The following is a 14,203-nucleotide window of genomic DNA, read 5'->3' on the forward strand; positions in this document are numbered from 1 at the left end:
CCACGCGAGGGGCTTCTGGCTTTCGCTGTCTGTGCCTGGCGCTGGAGCAGGAGACCTGCCACACTGGGAAATCACCAGTGTGGGGACACCCAGCAGCATAAGGGCTTCACCTTAGAGATTGCGTCAGTGGGTTACATACGGCTGCAAATGGGATTTTATCTGCAAGATTCTTGTCTCACCAATCTCTTCCATCACTACCATGGAGACAACTCATTTTTCTCTGTATTTATTTCTCTTTCCCTCTCTCTCTCTCTTTCTGCTTTTCATTCTCTCTTTCTTATTTTCTTTCTCTCTCTCTCCTTCTCTCTCTCTCTCTTTCTTTCATTCCCTCCTTCTCTTTCAGTTTCCTTCTTTCTTTCTCTTTTTTTCTCATCCTCCAAATTGTAATTTTAGCCCCTGTCTTATTCTCTACACCACTAACCCCCCCATCACCCAGCAGGACCCCCTTGCCTTGCCCATTTTTGCAATCCTTTTTGCAGAGCCCTGCCATGCTTGGACAACAAAGATGGCCAGAGCCCCCCTTGAGACTGATACATCAGACTTTCCCCAGGCAAGAGATTCCCCAAAACACCACAAAACTCATCTGCTGAGCCAAAGGAGCCAGAGTTTATTAACCGGGGACAGAGCAATGGGGGTCATTGCAGCGGGGAATACAGCGCGGGCACAGGGACCGAGCCCGTCTGAGCAGTGCCACACTGGGGCTGTGCCACGAGCTCCCGTGCTTCCATCTCCCAGGCTGCCTGCGAGGTTCCACATGTCCAGGCCTCCTTTCCATCAGTGCCTTACACAGTGGTCTCCACCGCAATGTCCCCAGGCACGTGGCTCCCCTCCTCGCTCATCGCTTTCTCTTCAAACACTTGGCGGAAGGCAACTTTCACAGAGACTTGGAACCGACGCTGCCGGCAGCTCCCCACCAGAAAGTAAATGACTGGATTGATGCTGCTGTTCAGCAATGCCAACAGAAGATATGTATTTTCAGGAAGTAATTGGCCCGAACTTGGAAGATTGACGAAAACATTTACACCAAAAGGGATACCAAAGGCAAAGAAGAAGATCACGTTGAGAAGGACAGCAACATAGAGTTTTCCCAGGCGTCGTCTCTGTGAGCCGCATCGTAGCTTGACGAACAGGCACAGGTTGGAAATCAACATCATCAATGACAAAATACTGGAAATTGCAATGGCTACACCTGCAAATTCTGAGCTTTTAGCAAAGCTGAGGGTAAGATACATTGAGGAAACAAAAAATCCAGCCAGAGCCCAGAGCACCCCACTCACAATGGCTGATAAGTGCTTTGGGCGGTGGCAGCGATACCAGATTGGGAAGAGGACAGAGAGACACCGCTCCACGCTGATGGCTGTCAGGAGACTCAGGCTGCTAAGGTCGAAGAAGTGAGAGAGAAATACAACAACAAAGTAAAAAACTGAGTAGAAAAAAAGATAATTATACAAGTAAGAACAAAATGCTATGAAGCTTAAATTTGCCAAAACAAGCAGAAAAAACAGGAGGAGCAGAGAGAAGTCAGCAACAGCGAGATTTAGGATGTAGACGGTGAAAGGGTTCTGCTTCATGTGGAAGCCCAGGAACCACACGACTGTCCCATTCCCCACAAGTCCACAGAGAGAAATCGCCATGCAGATACCTAGAAAGACCCTCAATGCATAATATCTTCTGAAGCATTCATTTTTGATAGCTTCCTCATAGACCTCATATTCAAAGGTCAGGTTGTTCAGCGGGAGTTCTGTTGTGTTGGTCTCCTCCATGACGAATGACCCTGCTCTGGGTGGCCACCTTCTCCCTCTCCCACCACCTCCTAGGAGAGACGAGGAAGGAGAAGGAAATGAGGGCCATCAGCGTTCCCAGCACTCACCACCTTTCCCCACAGCCCCACAACAGCTCCAGGCTGCACCAGGAAGGATCTCCTCCCTTGTTGTACCCAGGACAGGCTGCCACCCCTCCAGCCCTGTCCTTGGCCAGGAGGCATCTCCCACCTGCCCATCCCCAACCTCCTACCTCCTGGTGCTCCTGGGAGCAGTGCTGCTGCAGGACCTCCAGCACACGGGGCCTCCAGGCTCACAGTGGTGGCTGCAGGTGCGACGATGCTCTGCTTCGGCCTCGTCCCTCGTGCCTGAGGAGCAGACTTTAGCCCAGAGATCACATCCCGTGGTCAGGAGACTCCCCTCACAATCTCATCGATGACAGTTTCCCCTCACATGTCCCATGGATGGTGATCTTGTCAGTAGGAGCTGGCCACGTCACTCCCTTCCTCTCCTCTCACCAGCTTTTCACCACTAGCTGCTGATCTGTTATGATCCTATTAAGAAAGGCACTCAGACTCTGTGCAGTATGATTTTAAACACTGTTTACATGATCTAAAACTACGAAGGAGGAGAGGATAGCCCAGATAATCTTATGTCCCTGCAGGTGCTGGGATCTCTAGGTCTTGCGGCATCAAACAGACCTCTGATCGGGGCATATCCTGTCCATGGAAAGCTTACCCCGTCACAATCGTTTGAGCTGTTACAAGATTTTTTTAAAAAAGAAAACAACTTGTTCTACTGTCAAACAAAGAGTGTGTTCACATGAGATCTCCTTGATGTATAGCGGTCTTCTGGTCAGGATCTCTACATCCCCGTCCTCCAGCTTCAGCTCGCCAGTTGGGGTCTCCTGAATGCTGCTGTGCCAAGCTGGTGGTGGAAGAATTCCCCTAGCTCTCTTCTGTCCCTTCATTGTCCTTATGGCCCGCATGGCCAAGGGGATGGTGGGGAAGAGATTTGGCAGGGGAGGAGGAAGGCAGAAAGGTGAGAAGAGTGAGATGAGCCAGGGACCATCAACAACAGAAATGAACCCACAGAAAGCCCTTGGAAGTCCCTGACAGTCTCATGGCCTTACTGCACTTTCTTCTTTCCGTCATTCCTCAGGTGCAGAATCACTCTTGGTCATGCCCATCCCTTCTCCTGCCCCCCAGGCCTCATCGTACACCCACTCCCTGCACCTGGGATGCCAACAGAGTCCCCTCAACAGCAGCCAGTGAGGCAGAGCGCTGGCCTTGTCTCAGCTTGCCGTGATAAATTACCAGTGTTCAGATACGGAGCAGCACGAGGGCGTTGCCTGCTGCCTCTAATCACATCCCTGGCATGCACGTGTCTCCTCTGAGATTACATTTTGTGGGGTACGCAGTGCTGCAAATCTGCTTTTATCTACAAGCAGTTCCTGTCGCACAATCTCATCCTTCAGCATCGCAGGGACTGGCATTTTCATTGCTTATTTTCTCTCCCTCTTTCATGCTTTTTCCATCTTTTCAATACCTCTTCTTGGGAGTTGTTGCCTAAGCTTGTCACCTCCAAGACTGACATCCTCCAGGGATGTCCTTTGGTTCAATGGGGCGAATGCACAGTAATGAACAAGGTCCGCAGTGTCTCCAGGGGGTCCAGCCTCGTGCTGCGGGAGTTGGGGCCAGAGATAGACTCAAAACAAGGCTAGAGCACAGGCTCAAGGTCCATCCGTGAGAGGGGGATGGAGACAGGTCTTCAGCCAGGTGCAACTCCTGCATAGCTCAGGCAAAGCCTGATGGCTCAGGCCTAACCCTAACTGGAGCCCCTGCTGCCCTGGGCGGGGAATGAACGGGTGAGGTCGGGGCCTGCTGTTGCCTTCAGGACCCTGGAAGAGAGAATCAGAGGGCCTCACATGGACAACTTAAAGTGCTGTGTTGTTCAGTCATGAGATTACACCCCTTTATTCCCCTTTCCCACAGTTTTGGGCCTATAAAAACCCACTTTGTACATGAACTGTCCAGCCAGCCTATCCCTTACTGGCACGGTGCTCCTCTCTCTTCCTTCACCTCCAAACAGATCTTTCTTGCTCTTGGATCTGCGGGGGGTGTCACCTATGGTTTTGAGGCTATAGCTAAGATATTGCTGTACGTTCTAGGTTTTGCCACGTATTACGGCGAAGACTCTGTATCAGGGCAAAGCACCCCCAGGGAGAGCAGGGCAAAGCCTTGGACCACCAGGCACAGACAGCGAAAGCCAGAAGCCTCTCGCATGGTGGAACCACACTGGAGGATGACGGGAGGGGAGGAAGGGAGTGACGTGGCCAGCTCCTACTGACAAGATCGCCGTCCAGGGGACATGTGAGGGGAAGCTGTCACCAATGTGATGAGATTGTGAGGGGAGTCTCCTGACCACGGGATGTGATCTCTGGGCTAAAGTCTGCTCCTCAGGCACGAGGGACAAGGCCGAAGCAGAGCAGGGTGGCACCAGCAGCTGTTACCGACCCCTTATCCTGGCAAGCCTGGCCTCGCAGAGGCCCCGTGTGCTGGAGGTCCTGCAGCAGCACTGCTCCCAGGAGCACCAGGAGGTAGGAGGTTGGGGATGGGCAGGTGGGAGATGCCTCCTGGCTAGGGACAGGGCTGGAGGGGTGGCAGCCTGTCCTGGGTACAACAAGGGAGGAGATCCTTCCTGGTGCAGCCTGGAGCTGTTGTGGGGCTGTGGGGAAAGGTGGCGAGTGCTGGGAACGCTGATGGCCCTCATTTCCTTCTCCTTCCTCGTCTCTCCTAGGAGGTGGTGGGAGAGGGAGAAGGTGGCCACGCAGAGCAGGGTCATTCGTCATGGAGGAGACCAACACAACAGAACTCCCTCCGAACAACCTGACGTTTGGATCTGGGGACTTTCAGACAGCTAATGAATCTCAGAGCATACTACAAAATTATGTTACATTGATAATTTCAGGTGTCTGTGTTGGTATTTGCCTGTGTGGACTTGTGGGGAATGGGACAGTCGTGTGGTTCCTGGGCTTCCACATGAAGAAGAGCCCCTTCACCATCTATGTCCTGAACTTGGCCATCGCTGACTTCTGTCTGCTCCTCTTCCTGCTTGTTATACATACATTACACATTATTTCAAACTTCTCTGGTCTTTCATTGTTTGAATATTCTGAGACCGAGGAGATCCTTATGGACCTGTTTCTGTTTTGGTATTTTGCCAGCATGTATCTCCTGACAGCAATGAGCACGGAGAGGTGCCTGTCTGTTTTGTTCCCAATCTGGTACCGGTGCCGCCGCCCCAAGCGCTTGTCAGGCATCGTGTGTGGGGTGCTCTGGGTTCTCGCCGGACTTTTTGCTACTTTGATTTTCCTTAGCATTTATTACGATTTGAATGTAAGATTTCTAGGCCTAATACAAGGTATAAGCATTGTGAATTTTCTCATTTTCTCTTTATTCCCATTCCTTTCCAACCTGTGCCTGTTCATCAAACTCCGATGCGGCTCACAGAGACGACACCCAGGGAAACTCTATGTTGCTGTCCTGCTCAGTGTGATCTTCTTGTTCATCCTTGGGTTTCCTTTCAGCGTGGTGTTTTTCCTTGATCCTTTTTATTTGAATCTGCTTCACCTTCATGTTTCTTACCTGCTGGCATCACTGAACAGCAGCATCAACCCGTTCATTTACTTCCTGGTGGGGAGCAGCCGGCGGTGCCGCTTCTGGGGCTCAGTAAAAGTCACCCTCCGCCGAGTGTTTGAAGAGAAAGTGATGAGCGAGGAGGGGAGCCATGCACCTGGGGACACTCCGGTGGAGACCTCTGTGTAAGGCACTGATGGCGAGGAGGCCTGGAGATGTGGAACCTCGCAGGCAGCCTGGGAGATGGAAGCACGGGAGCTCGTGGCACAGCCCCAGTGTGGCACTGCTCGGCCGGGCTCGGTCCCTGTGCCCGCGCTGTATTCCCCGCTGCAATGACCCCCATTGCTCTGTCCCCGGTTAATAAACTTTGGATTCTTTGGCTCAGCAGATGAGTTTTGTGGTGTTTTGGGGGATCTCTTGCCTGGGGAAAGTCTGATGGCCATGGGGGAACTCTGGGCATCTTTGTTGTCCAAACACAGCAGGGCTCTGCAAAAAGGATTGCAAAAATGGGCAAGCCAAAGGGGTCCTGTGGGTATCTCACCAGCACCGCTGCACCCATGCTGATGTGAAAGGCTCAGCAAGGAGTAGAGGCAATTGGTGCTGTGGGAAAGAGCCATGTGGCTTCTTCGTGGGTTAGTGCAGCTCCCTCCTACCCTGGTTCCCTCAGCGTAGAGACATTGCAACCAGAGCTGGCCGTGCCTCTACGCCTGCTGCCGCCGGGTGGGAGGTGGAGGATGAGGACTCCTGGGAGAGCCACCCTCTTCTGGAAGCCGAGCAGGGTATCCTTGTGAACAGAGGCTAGCTGTCTACTCTCTCCCACCCAAATCCCACTCCCAGCCCAGCTGAACCCCTCCGTCTCCTCCGGGATGTGTGGATTCCCTTGAGCGGAAGCGAGAGCCCCAGACCCCGCTGCTCACCCCACACCCCGGGCTCACAGGGCTGCAGGGACACATCCAGCACTGTGATTTCACATACATCTTCGGGGCTGATGCCTCTAGATGGCAGGAGAGGGGTACGGATTGCACAGAGCATCCTTGCTTTTCTGTCGAAAGAGCCGCTGAGAAGAGCCGGCTCTGTGCTCCCAACCGATGGAAAGAAAAACAAACCAACATCTTGCAGGGCTGCAGAGCTGGGGGAGAAAGGAGAGCATTGTCTCATGCTTAAAGTGGGGATTTGTCCCAATTTTTCATTCCAGGGTTCTGAGAAAAGTACAGGTTCAATAGCGCCGGGGAATTATGAGCAGCATGTTCCCGGCGCTCATGTTCGTGTCAAGAAGTTCACACAAGGTGCTGCTTTCCAGCTGTGCTCCAAGGGAACGTGGCTTATTGCAACAGACTCCGGCTGGCTGAGGAGCCATCGTATCCCGGAGATTGTCACCTCCCAACTGGGACTGGACAATGCGGTAAGCATCCCTGCAAGGCGGCAGGAAATCTGCCCCAGCCCTGCCTCTGTCAGTCCCTGCAGGAAAACCAAGAGGGGGTTTTAAGACGTGTTTCGTTTCTCAATATCTCCACCAAAGTTTTGCCCACAAGGACAAAAGCATCCCAAAGGAGGCTTCGGACTCTTTTGCCTCACTTCAGCCGCCTGGCACCCTGTTCTCCAGACCTGGAAGGGGAGATGAGGGGAGCTACGTCTCCAGGAAAGGCACTGATTGTGAAAATGAAATATTTCGAGGCGAAGAGTGAGATAACAGGGTGCAACTCAGGATGCCTGACGCTGAAGATCGCCTCCCTGATGCTAGAGAGGACAGCAGGCAAATGCCAGCTGCGGAGGCTGAGACGGGAGCCTGCTCTGGCACAGCACCCCAAACACTCCCCAAACACGGCTCCAGGCCGTGCCGTGAAGCAAGGCAGGGAATTACCGGATCAGATGATCTTGGCAAGTCGGAGACACGAATTCCTGCGTTCTCTTTGCTCGCGGCAAAGATTTCACAGTAGCTCCACTGAACACACCTCTGTGTCCGTGACCATAAAGAGCCTGAAATACAGAAATTAACATATTTTGATGTATGGGCCACTTAATTTTATAGAAATTAGGAGCATCACGCTGCTGATCTGCCATGGGGAGTGGGGCCATCCTTTGGTTCCCCAGCTTCAGCATCACGAGGATGCTTCGCTGCTTCCATCCCGAACCTGGCCGCCCTCAGGAGGAGCCGAGCGTCTCCTCTCCTTCAAGGACTAACCATACATTCTGAAGTCCTGACTGTACTGATATTTTTCTAGTTACCTACCTAAAATGTCATTTTGTTACTACTAAATTAAATTTGGATTTCTTTTTTCATAACTCTGACCCCAAAATTTATTGAACAAACAGCAACTGGGCTTCACCACAGAGCTTGGCCCTGGTGAACAGTGCAAGGCTGACTCCGCTCGCTCAGAAAATGGCTCATTTCCCCTCATTCTAAAGCCTCTGTTTTGTCTGTGAGGAGGACAAGCACTTCCAGAGCGCGAGGCACCTCATCCCAAGGTGTGTTGAGGACACGTGATGAGATTAACCATCTAAGAAGCATTTATTAGCAGAGTTGGTTTACAGCACAGGGCAGGAGTCTTCCATAGTGGAGTGGGTTTTTTTCTCCCTCTCCCCCACTTTCCTGTCCCTTGGAAAGTAAAAATTTTCTGAGTTACAACCAGGAAAGGTTTCCCGAAGTCCAGAGAGGGTTTCCCAAGGTGGGCGCAGAAGGACCGCGATCCTCCCGCGTGCTTTTCCTGCTTCCCGGGATCTCCCTTGCCTGCAGAGTCACCCAGGCCACCACCTATAGGTGGTGGACAATAGGACAAGGAGTAATGGTTTTAAAATAGTGGGGAGTAGATTCAGATTGGAAATTAGGAAAAAATTTTTTACAATGCGAGTTGTAGAACACTGGAACAGGTTGCCCAGAGAGGTGGTGGAAGCCCCATCCCTGGAAACATTCAAGGCCAGGTTGGATGAGGCTCTGAGCAACCTGATCCGGTTGGGGATGTCCCTGCTCCTTGCAGGGCGGTTGGACTGGATGACCTTTGAAGGTCCCTTTCCAACCCAAACCATTCTATGATTCTATGATTCTATGATTCTATCCGAGCTGCTTGTTTTCACCGGAGGGTTTCACAGGTTTATCACGGCTCTGTACCGAGTGATCAATTTTCATTCCAACTGTTTTCCTTCCCTCTCCCTGTATCCTCTTTCACATGGAAAATCCAGTCTGTAGACTTCAGGCAGGGCTCTGCTTTTGAGGTTGTTTCTCTTCAGCCCTGCTCTTCTTCTTTTTCTAGATGAGGAACAGACCCAGCAGAAGTGGATACAGACCTCGGGTCATGGTTGTGAAACCATCCAGACAGCCCGGAGAAAAGAGGGAGGAACCATGAGAGGTAATTTCAGTCAAAAACCCTCGCGTGCAGATGACCCGCATGCCTGGTAGCGAAGCTGAATGTGAAGTCTCCACGTATCCTTGCGCGTGTCAACGCCCGCTGGAGATGCACGCACAAGGGTTTGCCCAGGAATTGTTCTGCCAATCTTTCTCCTCCACCCACCCTCTGCTTTTAAGCAGATACACCAAAAAAAAAAAAAAAACCAACCAAAACTGGCAGGTTCTAGGAGCCTCCACAGCTCTGTTTTAATTGTGCACAGGGTAGAGCATGCTCACTTTTGAGGCAACGAAAGCTGAGACACGTTGGAATGGATGGATTTGAAGCGAAGGTCTCAAAGCAAAAGGTTTTGATGGATATTTCATCCCAGGCTGGAGTTCCCGTGCCACCCAGCATGTTTTGTGGTGCTGCAGCTGATTCTGCTCAGCCACGGCCAGACCTGCACCGAATCCTTGGCTCGCGGGACGCCTGCATCCCTTGGAGCACCTTCTCTCCGGGAGGGGCCACAGAGCATTAAACAGCTATTTCCGCTGTGTTTTCTCTGGGAGTTTCACCGCTGTTTTGGGGCTCTGTTACTTCTTCAAAAACCCTCTGGAAAGCAACCTTGACAGAGAGCGTGAACTTCTTTGCACAGCTCCCGGTCAAGAAGTAAATAACAGGGTTGATGCTGCTGTTCAGACAGGCGAACGGGAGAGAGGCGTCAAAGACAAACAAGGAAAAATCAAACAGCCTTAGCAAGAGCCAGTAAAAAAAATCAGCAGTGAAGAAGGGGAAGAAGACGACCGCTAGCAGGACCACAACCCAGAGCTTCCTTGGAGGATGTTGCCGTGAACAGCACAAGACCCTGGCAAGCAGGGTTAGACCCGAAAAAATCAGGATGAGCACCGAGAAGAGGTAGCTCAGGACAAAGACAGCGAGCGCCGCGGGGCAGAAGTAGAGGGTTACAGTGAGCAGGAAGGAGAACGCCCAGAGCAGAGCACACACCAGCACTGGGACGCGCTGGGAGTGGTGGCAGGGGCAGAGGGCCGGGGGGAGGACAGACAGAGATATCGTGGTACTAAAGGCTGTCAGGAGGGAGACGCTGGCGGTGAAAGTGAAGAGGATGGTGATGTTCAACATAGTTGTCACGTCCTGTGAGCCCAGCCTGTGGCAGAGGTTCTCCGGGACGTACAATATCACAAGGGCGATGGCGATGGAGAGGAGGAAGGTGAAGTCGGCGACGGCCAGGCTTAGGACGTAGACGGTGATGGGGTTCCTGTGGAGGCGAGAGCCGAGGAACCAGAGGACGGCCCCGTTCCCCAGCAGCCCGCAGAGGCAGATGAGCAGCGTGACAGGGACTTTGCTCAAGTGACCGGTTTCACAGTCGATCCAGCTGTAGTCATCGTCCTCGTGCCCCAGCAGCCTGTGATGCCAGGTCCTGTTATGTGCCGTCCCACCGGGCTGGCTCCAGCAAGCAGGGATGGCTCTTTCCATGGCGGGGAACAACATGCTCATTACGAAACCTCTGCTGCTTCTCCTTCTCTCTCGCACAGCTGGAGGGACAAGACGAGACGGAGACACGTTAGCAACTCTGCTGTTCCCCACGCAAGGCTTTTCAGGTCTTCGCAGCCACACCCCAGCTTGCAGATTGAGGAGCAGAGAGAGAAAGGAGGGACAAGGAGGGATGGGAGATGGGATGTGAGGAGATGGGTATGAAACACCTGGTTCAAGAGCATGTACAGAGGTGGAGCAAAAGCTAGGGAGATGGCTCCATCCTGGCTTTGGATGGGACAGATCTGAAGGAGGGAAATAATAAGATGAAAGGATTGTCCTTGGAGATGTGGGTTTGGGGGTGGATGTGACAGGGATTCTCAGGTGTCTAGTATTACAGCTGATATTACCGAGCTGCTGGGTTCCTTCAGTGGGACACTCGTTTCAGCACTCCCCTACCACCTTTTCCATGATATTTATAGATCTTAGCATCCTAGAAACCACCATTCTGCAATCAGATTTGGGGCAAATTGACCCACAGGTTCAACACTAATGAGGGAAGGCATTGATTAAGCTGAATGAAAAAAAAAACCCACACAGAAAAGTCTGACCTTCTTTCCTCTGGCAGCCTGGAGAACTTCACTGGAGCAGACTCTCTGCAGACTCACACCACCTCGCACTCGCCAGCTGCCGCTCCTGTGACGGGATCTTCGTGAGGTTTCCTGGAATTACCACGTGGAAAACTGGACCAAAGCCTGCCTTGGTGATCCTGTGCAGCGTCCAGCCTGGGGTTTCTCTCAGATCCTTTCACAAACCACTTTTCTCGGCGCTAGCCAAGCAGGTTGTGTTCCCAAGGGTTCTTGCGAACAGAGAACTTTTTCCTTGCGTTTGACAGTATCAGGGTCCTGGGTGTAATCTCTTCTTGGCTTTGGACAGGAAATGACTAACAGAAAAAATCACAGAAACTAGACCTATGGGAAAAATAGATTGTCTCCGTGTCAGGTTCCTCTTTCATTTTGTGTTAAAGCAACCTCAATCGCAAAACATTCGTATCTCTGAATGGGCTGAACTTCTCTCCTGTCTTTCCAGGGAAGTCTCTTTAGGACCTCGCGCTGCAGGCTTGGCGTCGCTCCCAAACTCCTGTTTCTGGGTCAGGTCTACGACTACGGAATCTCGCAGCCCCTCACCCAGCCAACCCTTTCCAGTGCGTTGAAGCGCACCAGCATAACGTTACCTAGGCTTTCCCAGCTTCTGTTTTTGTGGGCAACATCCTGAGTACGTTTGCTTAAAATTTCAGTTTCCAACACAGGGTTTACAGATGTCGGTTGGTTGTTTGCATCGGGGTTAGGCTTGGATGTGTTCAAGGGAAGCTGCGTTCAGTAAATATTATGGCTCTGGTAGCTCATAAAACCATCTGGCAGGCAGAGCTGAACCTCCTCGAGCTATCGCCCACCAGAGACTTCCCATCCTCTACCCCTGCCTCTTTTCTTGGGTCTGCCCTGGCAGCTTGCTCCACGGGCACTCTCCAAGGGCCATCAGCCCCTAAAATGTCCATCTGCCCATCCTCTGTCCGACCTGGCACAGCGCTGATCACCGGTGGCACTTGTCTCTGTGCCACCGAGGTCGCAGGGGAGGGCAGAGGCAGGATGAGTTGGGACATCTCCGTGCTGGGAAGCAGAGAAGGTAGGGATCGGGGCTTAGCAGTGTGGAGAAAAAATAAAATGATGCAGGACTTTCTGGACCACATCCTTTCAGCATTATAAACTGGCCGGCAGCGTGAGGGGATGGTCACAACAAATTTTGTGAACAAGGAAGGGCAGCTCCTGGAGCCAGCAAGGGAAGAAACTGAAACCACCAGCAAGTTACGTGAAAGCCACTTTTATTCAAATAAATTAAAAATGAGTTTGAGGTGGGAACCAGCCTCTGGAAATCTCACCGAGCGTGGCCACATCCCAAGGGCTGTCCCACCACCGGCCCCACTCACCCAGCCGGGCAAGGGCTCTGCTCCCGCGGGCGCTGGCCCAGGGTGTAGAGGCCACGGGGGTTTAGGCAGCGATGTCCATCACAGGGGTCTCACCCACCTCTTGGGAATCTGGCCTGTCTTCGAAGACCCTCTGAAGAGCCACTCTGACGAATCCCCTGAATGTGGACATTCTGTAACTCCCAACCAGGACGTAAATGACGGGATTGATGCTGCTGTTGACAGAGGCCAGCAACAGGCAGATCTCAAAGACTAATTTAAGGTAAACAAAGAAGTTGAGGAAGATCTGGATGCTGAGCGGGATGCCGAAGAGGAGGAAGAAGAAAACAGTGAGGAAGATGACTCTGTAGAGCCTTGCTGGGTGCTGTTGCCAAGGGCTACACCTAAGCTTGGTGAAGACGATCACATTGGACAGAACCATAAAGGGGGTGAAAAGGCAGAAATTGAGGAAGCACAAGGTCCCAAGAACCGTCCAGCAGTGTTCAGAGTGTCCCAGGTCACACACAAAGTACACCAGCCCGGCGAGGACACAGGCGAGGGCCCACAGCAGGCTGCACACGGCAGCTGACAAGAACTTTGGGCGGTGGGATCGGCACCAGAAGGGCCAGAGGACACCCACGCACCTCTCCACGCTGATGGCCGTGAGGAGATAGAGGCTGGCGCTGTACGTGAACAGAACCATGGAGTGAAATAGTGGCAGCACCCTCAAAAGCTCTGGCTGAAAGCAGGTGAGCATGGGCATGTGGTAAATCACAAGGAAAGCCGATGCGCAGAGGAGAAAGCAAGCGTCGGCGACGGCCAGGTTGAGGAGGTAGGCGGTGAAGGGGTTCCTGCGGATGCGGAAGCCCAGGAGCCAGAGGATGGCCCCGTTCCCCAGCAGCCCGCAGAGGCAGACCAGCAGCGTGATGCTACCGGTGATGATTTCAGAGATGTGTTTGGCAAAGCACCCGGTCCCGTTGTGTCCGTCCATAGGTGCTGGGGAAGCTGTGCGCCAGTCACCAATCGTGTTGTTGGGATGGTGGTCCATCTTCCTCCTTTCTCGCTTGTGCTCGCCTGGGGAAAGGCAAGATGTGACGGCAAATTGGGAAAAATACGGGAAGGGAAGGGAAGGGAAGGGAAGGGAAGGGAAGGGAAGGGAAGGGAAGGGAAGGGAAGGGAAGGGAAGGGAAGGGAAGGGAAGGGAAGGGAAGGGGAAATACGGGGAAAGAGGGGGAAATACAGGGAAAGAGATAGAGATAGAGATTATAGAGATAGAGATGGAGACGGAGACAGAGGTAGAGATGGAGACAGAGACGGAGACAGAGGCAGAGATAGAGACGGAGACGGAGATAGAGGGGGAGACGGAGACAGAGACAGAGATAGAGACAGAGATAGAGATAGAGATCGAGATAGAGATAGAGATAGAGATAGAGGTAGAGGTGGAGATAGAGATGGAGGTAGAGATAGAGATGGAGGTAGAGATGGAGATGGAGATGGAGATAGAGATGGAGATGGAGATGGAGATAGAGATGGAGATAGAGATGGAGATAGAGATAGGAGGGTAAATCTTGGGCCCGGGGTGGCAGGAGACAGACGGAGAGCTGGAAGAAGAGTGGTGGGAGAAAGAAAAGGCATGCAGAGCCATTTGCCCTTTAAGCACTGAAAAGGGCTGAGGAGGTAAATGGGAAGAATGGAAGAGACAGAGGAAGAGCAGAGCAGCATGCGCCAGCAACGGGAGTGAGGTGAGACCCAGACCCCTCTCACCAGGCACAGGGGGGTCCAGTGAGGTCCTTGCAGAGCGTTGGTATCCCAGAGCTGCAAAATCCGGTCCTCTCTGTCAGACTTGCACACAAAATTTTACAAAGCTGCCACGCCAAAGCCATCTCAGATGAGAACTGGCCACCAGGAACAAGGTAACTCCATGATGAGGGTCCTCCAACGGTTCATGTGCAGGCTCCGGCACCCTCTCTCTTCTTCAGCTGGAGGCCAGATGGTCCCTGCGACCACGGTCCTGGGTTTCTGCAGAGGGGTGGG

The 14,203-nt window shown here is 52.6% G+C and overlaps 4 protein-coding genes across 4 annotated transcripts; 1 reads left to right on the forward strand and 3 right to left on the reverse strand.

Annotated features, from left to right (window-relative positions):
• Positions 1-782: 782 nt before the first annotated feature.
• LOC147600634 (mas-related G protein-coupled receptor member X1-like) lies at positions 783-1,952 on the reverse strand. The gene has a single exon (XM_086749862.1). The coding sequence runs from the start codon at positions 1,761-1,763 to the stop codon at positions 783-785; it is 981 nt and encodes a 326-aa protein (XP_086605988.1). The 5' UTR covers positions 1,764-1,952.
• Positions 1,953-4,609: 2,657 nt separating this feature from the next.
• Positions 4,610-5,587, forward strand: LOC104480934 (proto-oncogene Mas). The gene has a single exon (XM_010121992.2). It carries the CDS (start codon positions 4,610-4,612, stop codon positions 5,585-5,587), a length of 978 nt encoding a protein of 325 aa, XP_010120294.2.
• Positions 5,588-8,437: 2,850 nt separating this feature from the next.
• Positions 8,438-11,082, reverse strand: LOC104486250 (mas-related G protein-coupled receptor member X1-like). Its single transcript, XM_086749269.1, has 2 exons — positions 10,821-11,082; positions 8,438-10,271 (listed from the first exon to the last, which is right to left on the reverse strand). The coding sequence occupies exon 2, from the start codon at positions 10,231-10,233 to the stop codon at positions 9,253-9,255; it is 981 nt and encodes a 326-aa protein (XP_086605395.1). The 5' UTR covers positions 10,234-10,271; positions 10,821-11,082; the 3' UTR covers positions 8,438-9,252.
• A 1,041-nt stretch (positions 11,083-12,123) lies between these two features.
• On the reverse strand, positions 12,124-14,203 carry LOC104487658 (mas-related G protein-coupled receptor member D). The gene is made up of 2 exons (XM_010130695.2): positions 13,934-14,203; positions 12,124-13,243 (listed from the first exon to the last, which is right to left on the reverse strand). The coding sequence occupies exon 2, from the start codon at positions 13,215-13,217 to the stop codon at positions 12,255-12,257; it is 963 nt and encodes a 320-aa protein (XP_010128997.2). The 5' UTR covers positions 13,218-13,243; positions 13,934-14,203; the 3' UTR covers positions 12,124-12,254.

The sequence above is a fragment of the Chlamydotis macqueenii genome, chromosome 5 (genome assembly GCF_036417535.1).
Source record: "Chlamydotis macqueenii isolate bChlMac1 chromosome 5, bChlMac1.mat, whole genome shotgun sequence".
Lineage (NCBI taxonomy): Eukaryota > Metazoa > Chordata > Aves > Otidiformes > Otididae > Chlamydotis > Chlamydotis macqueenii.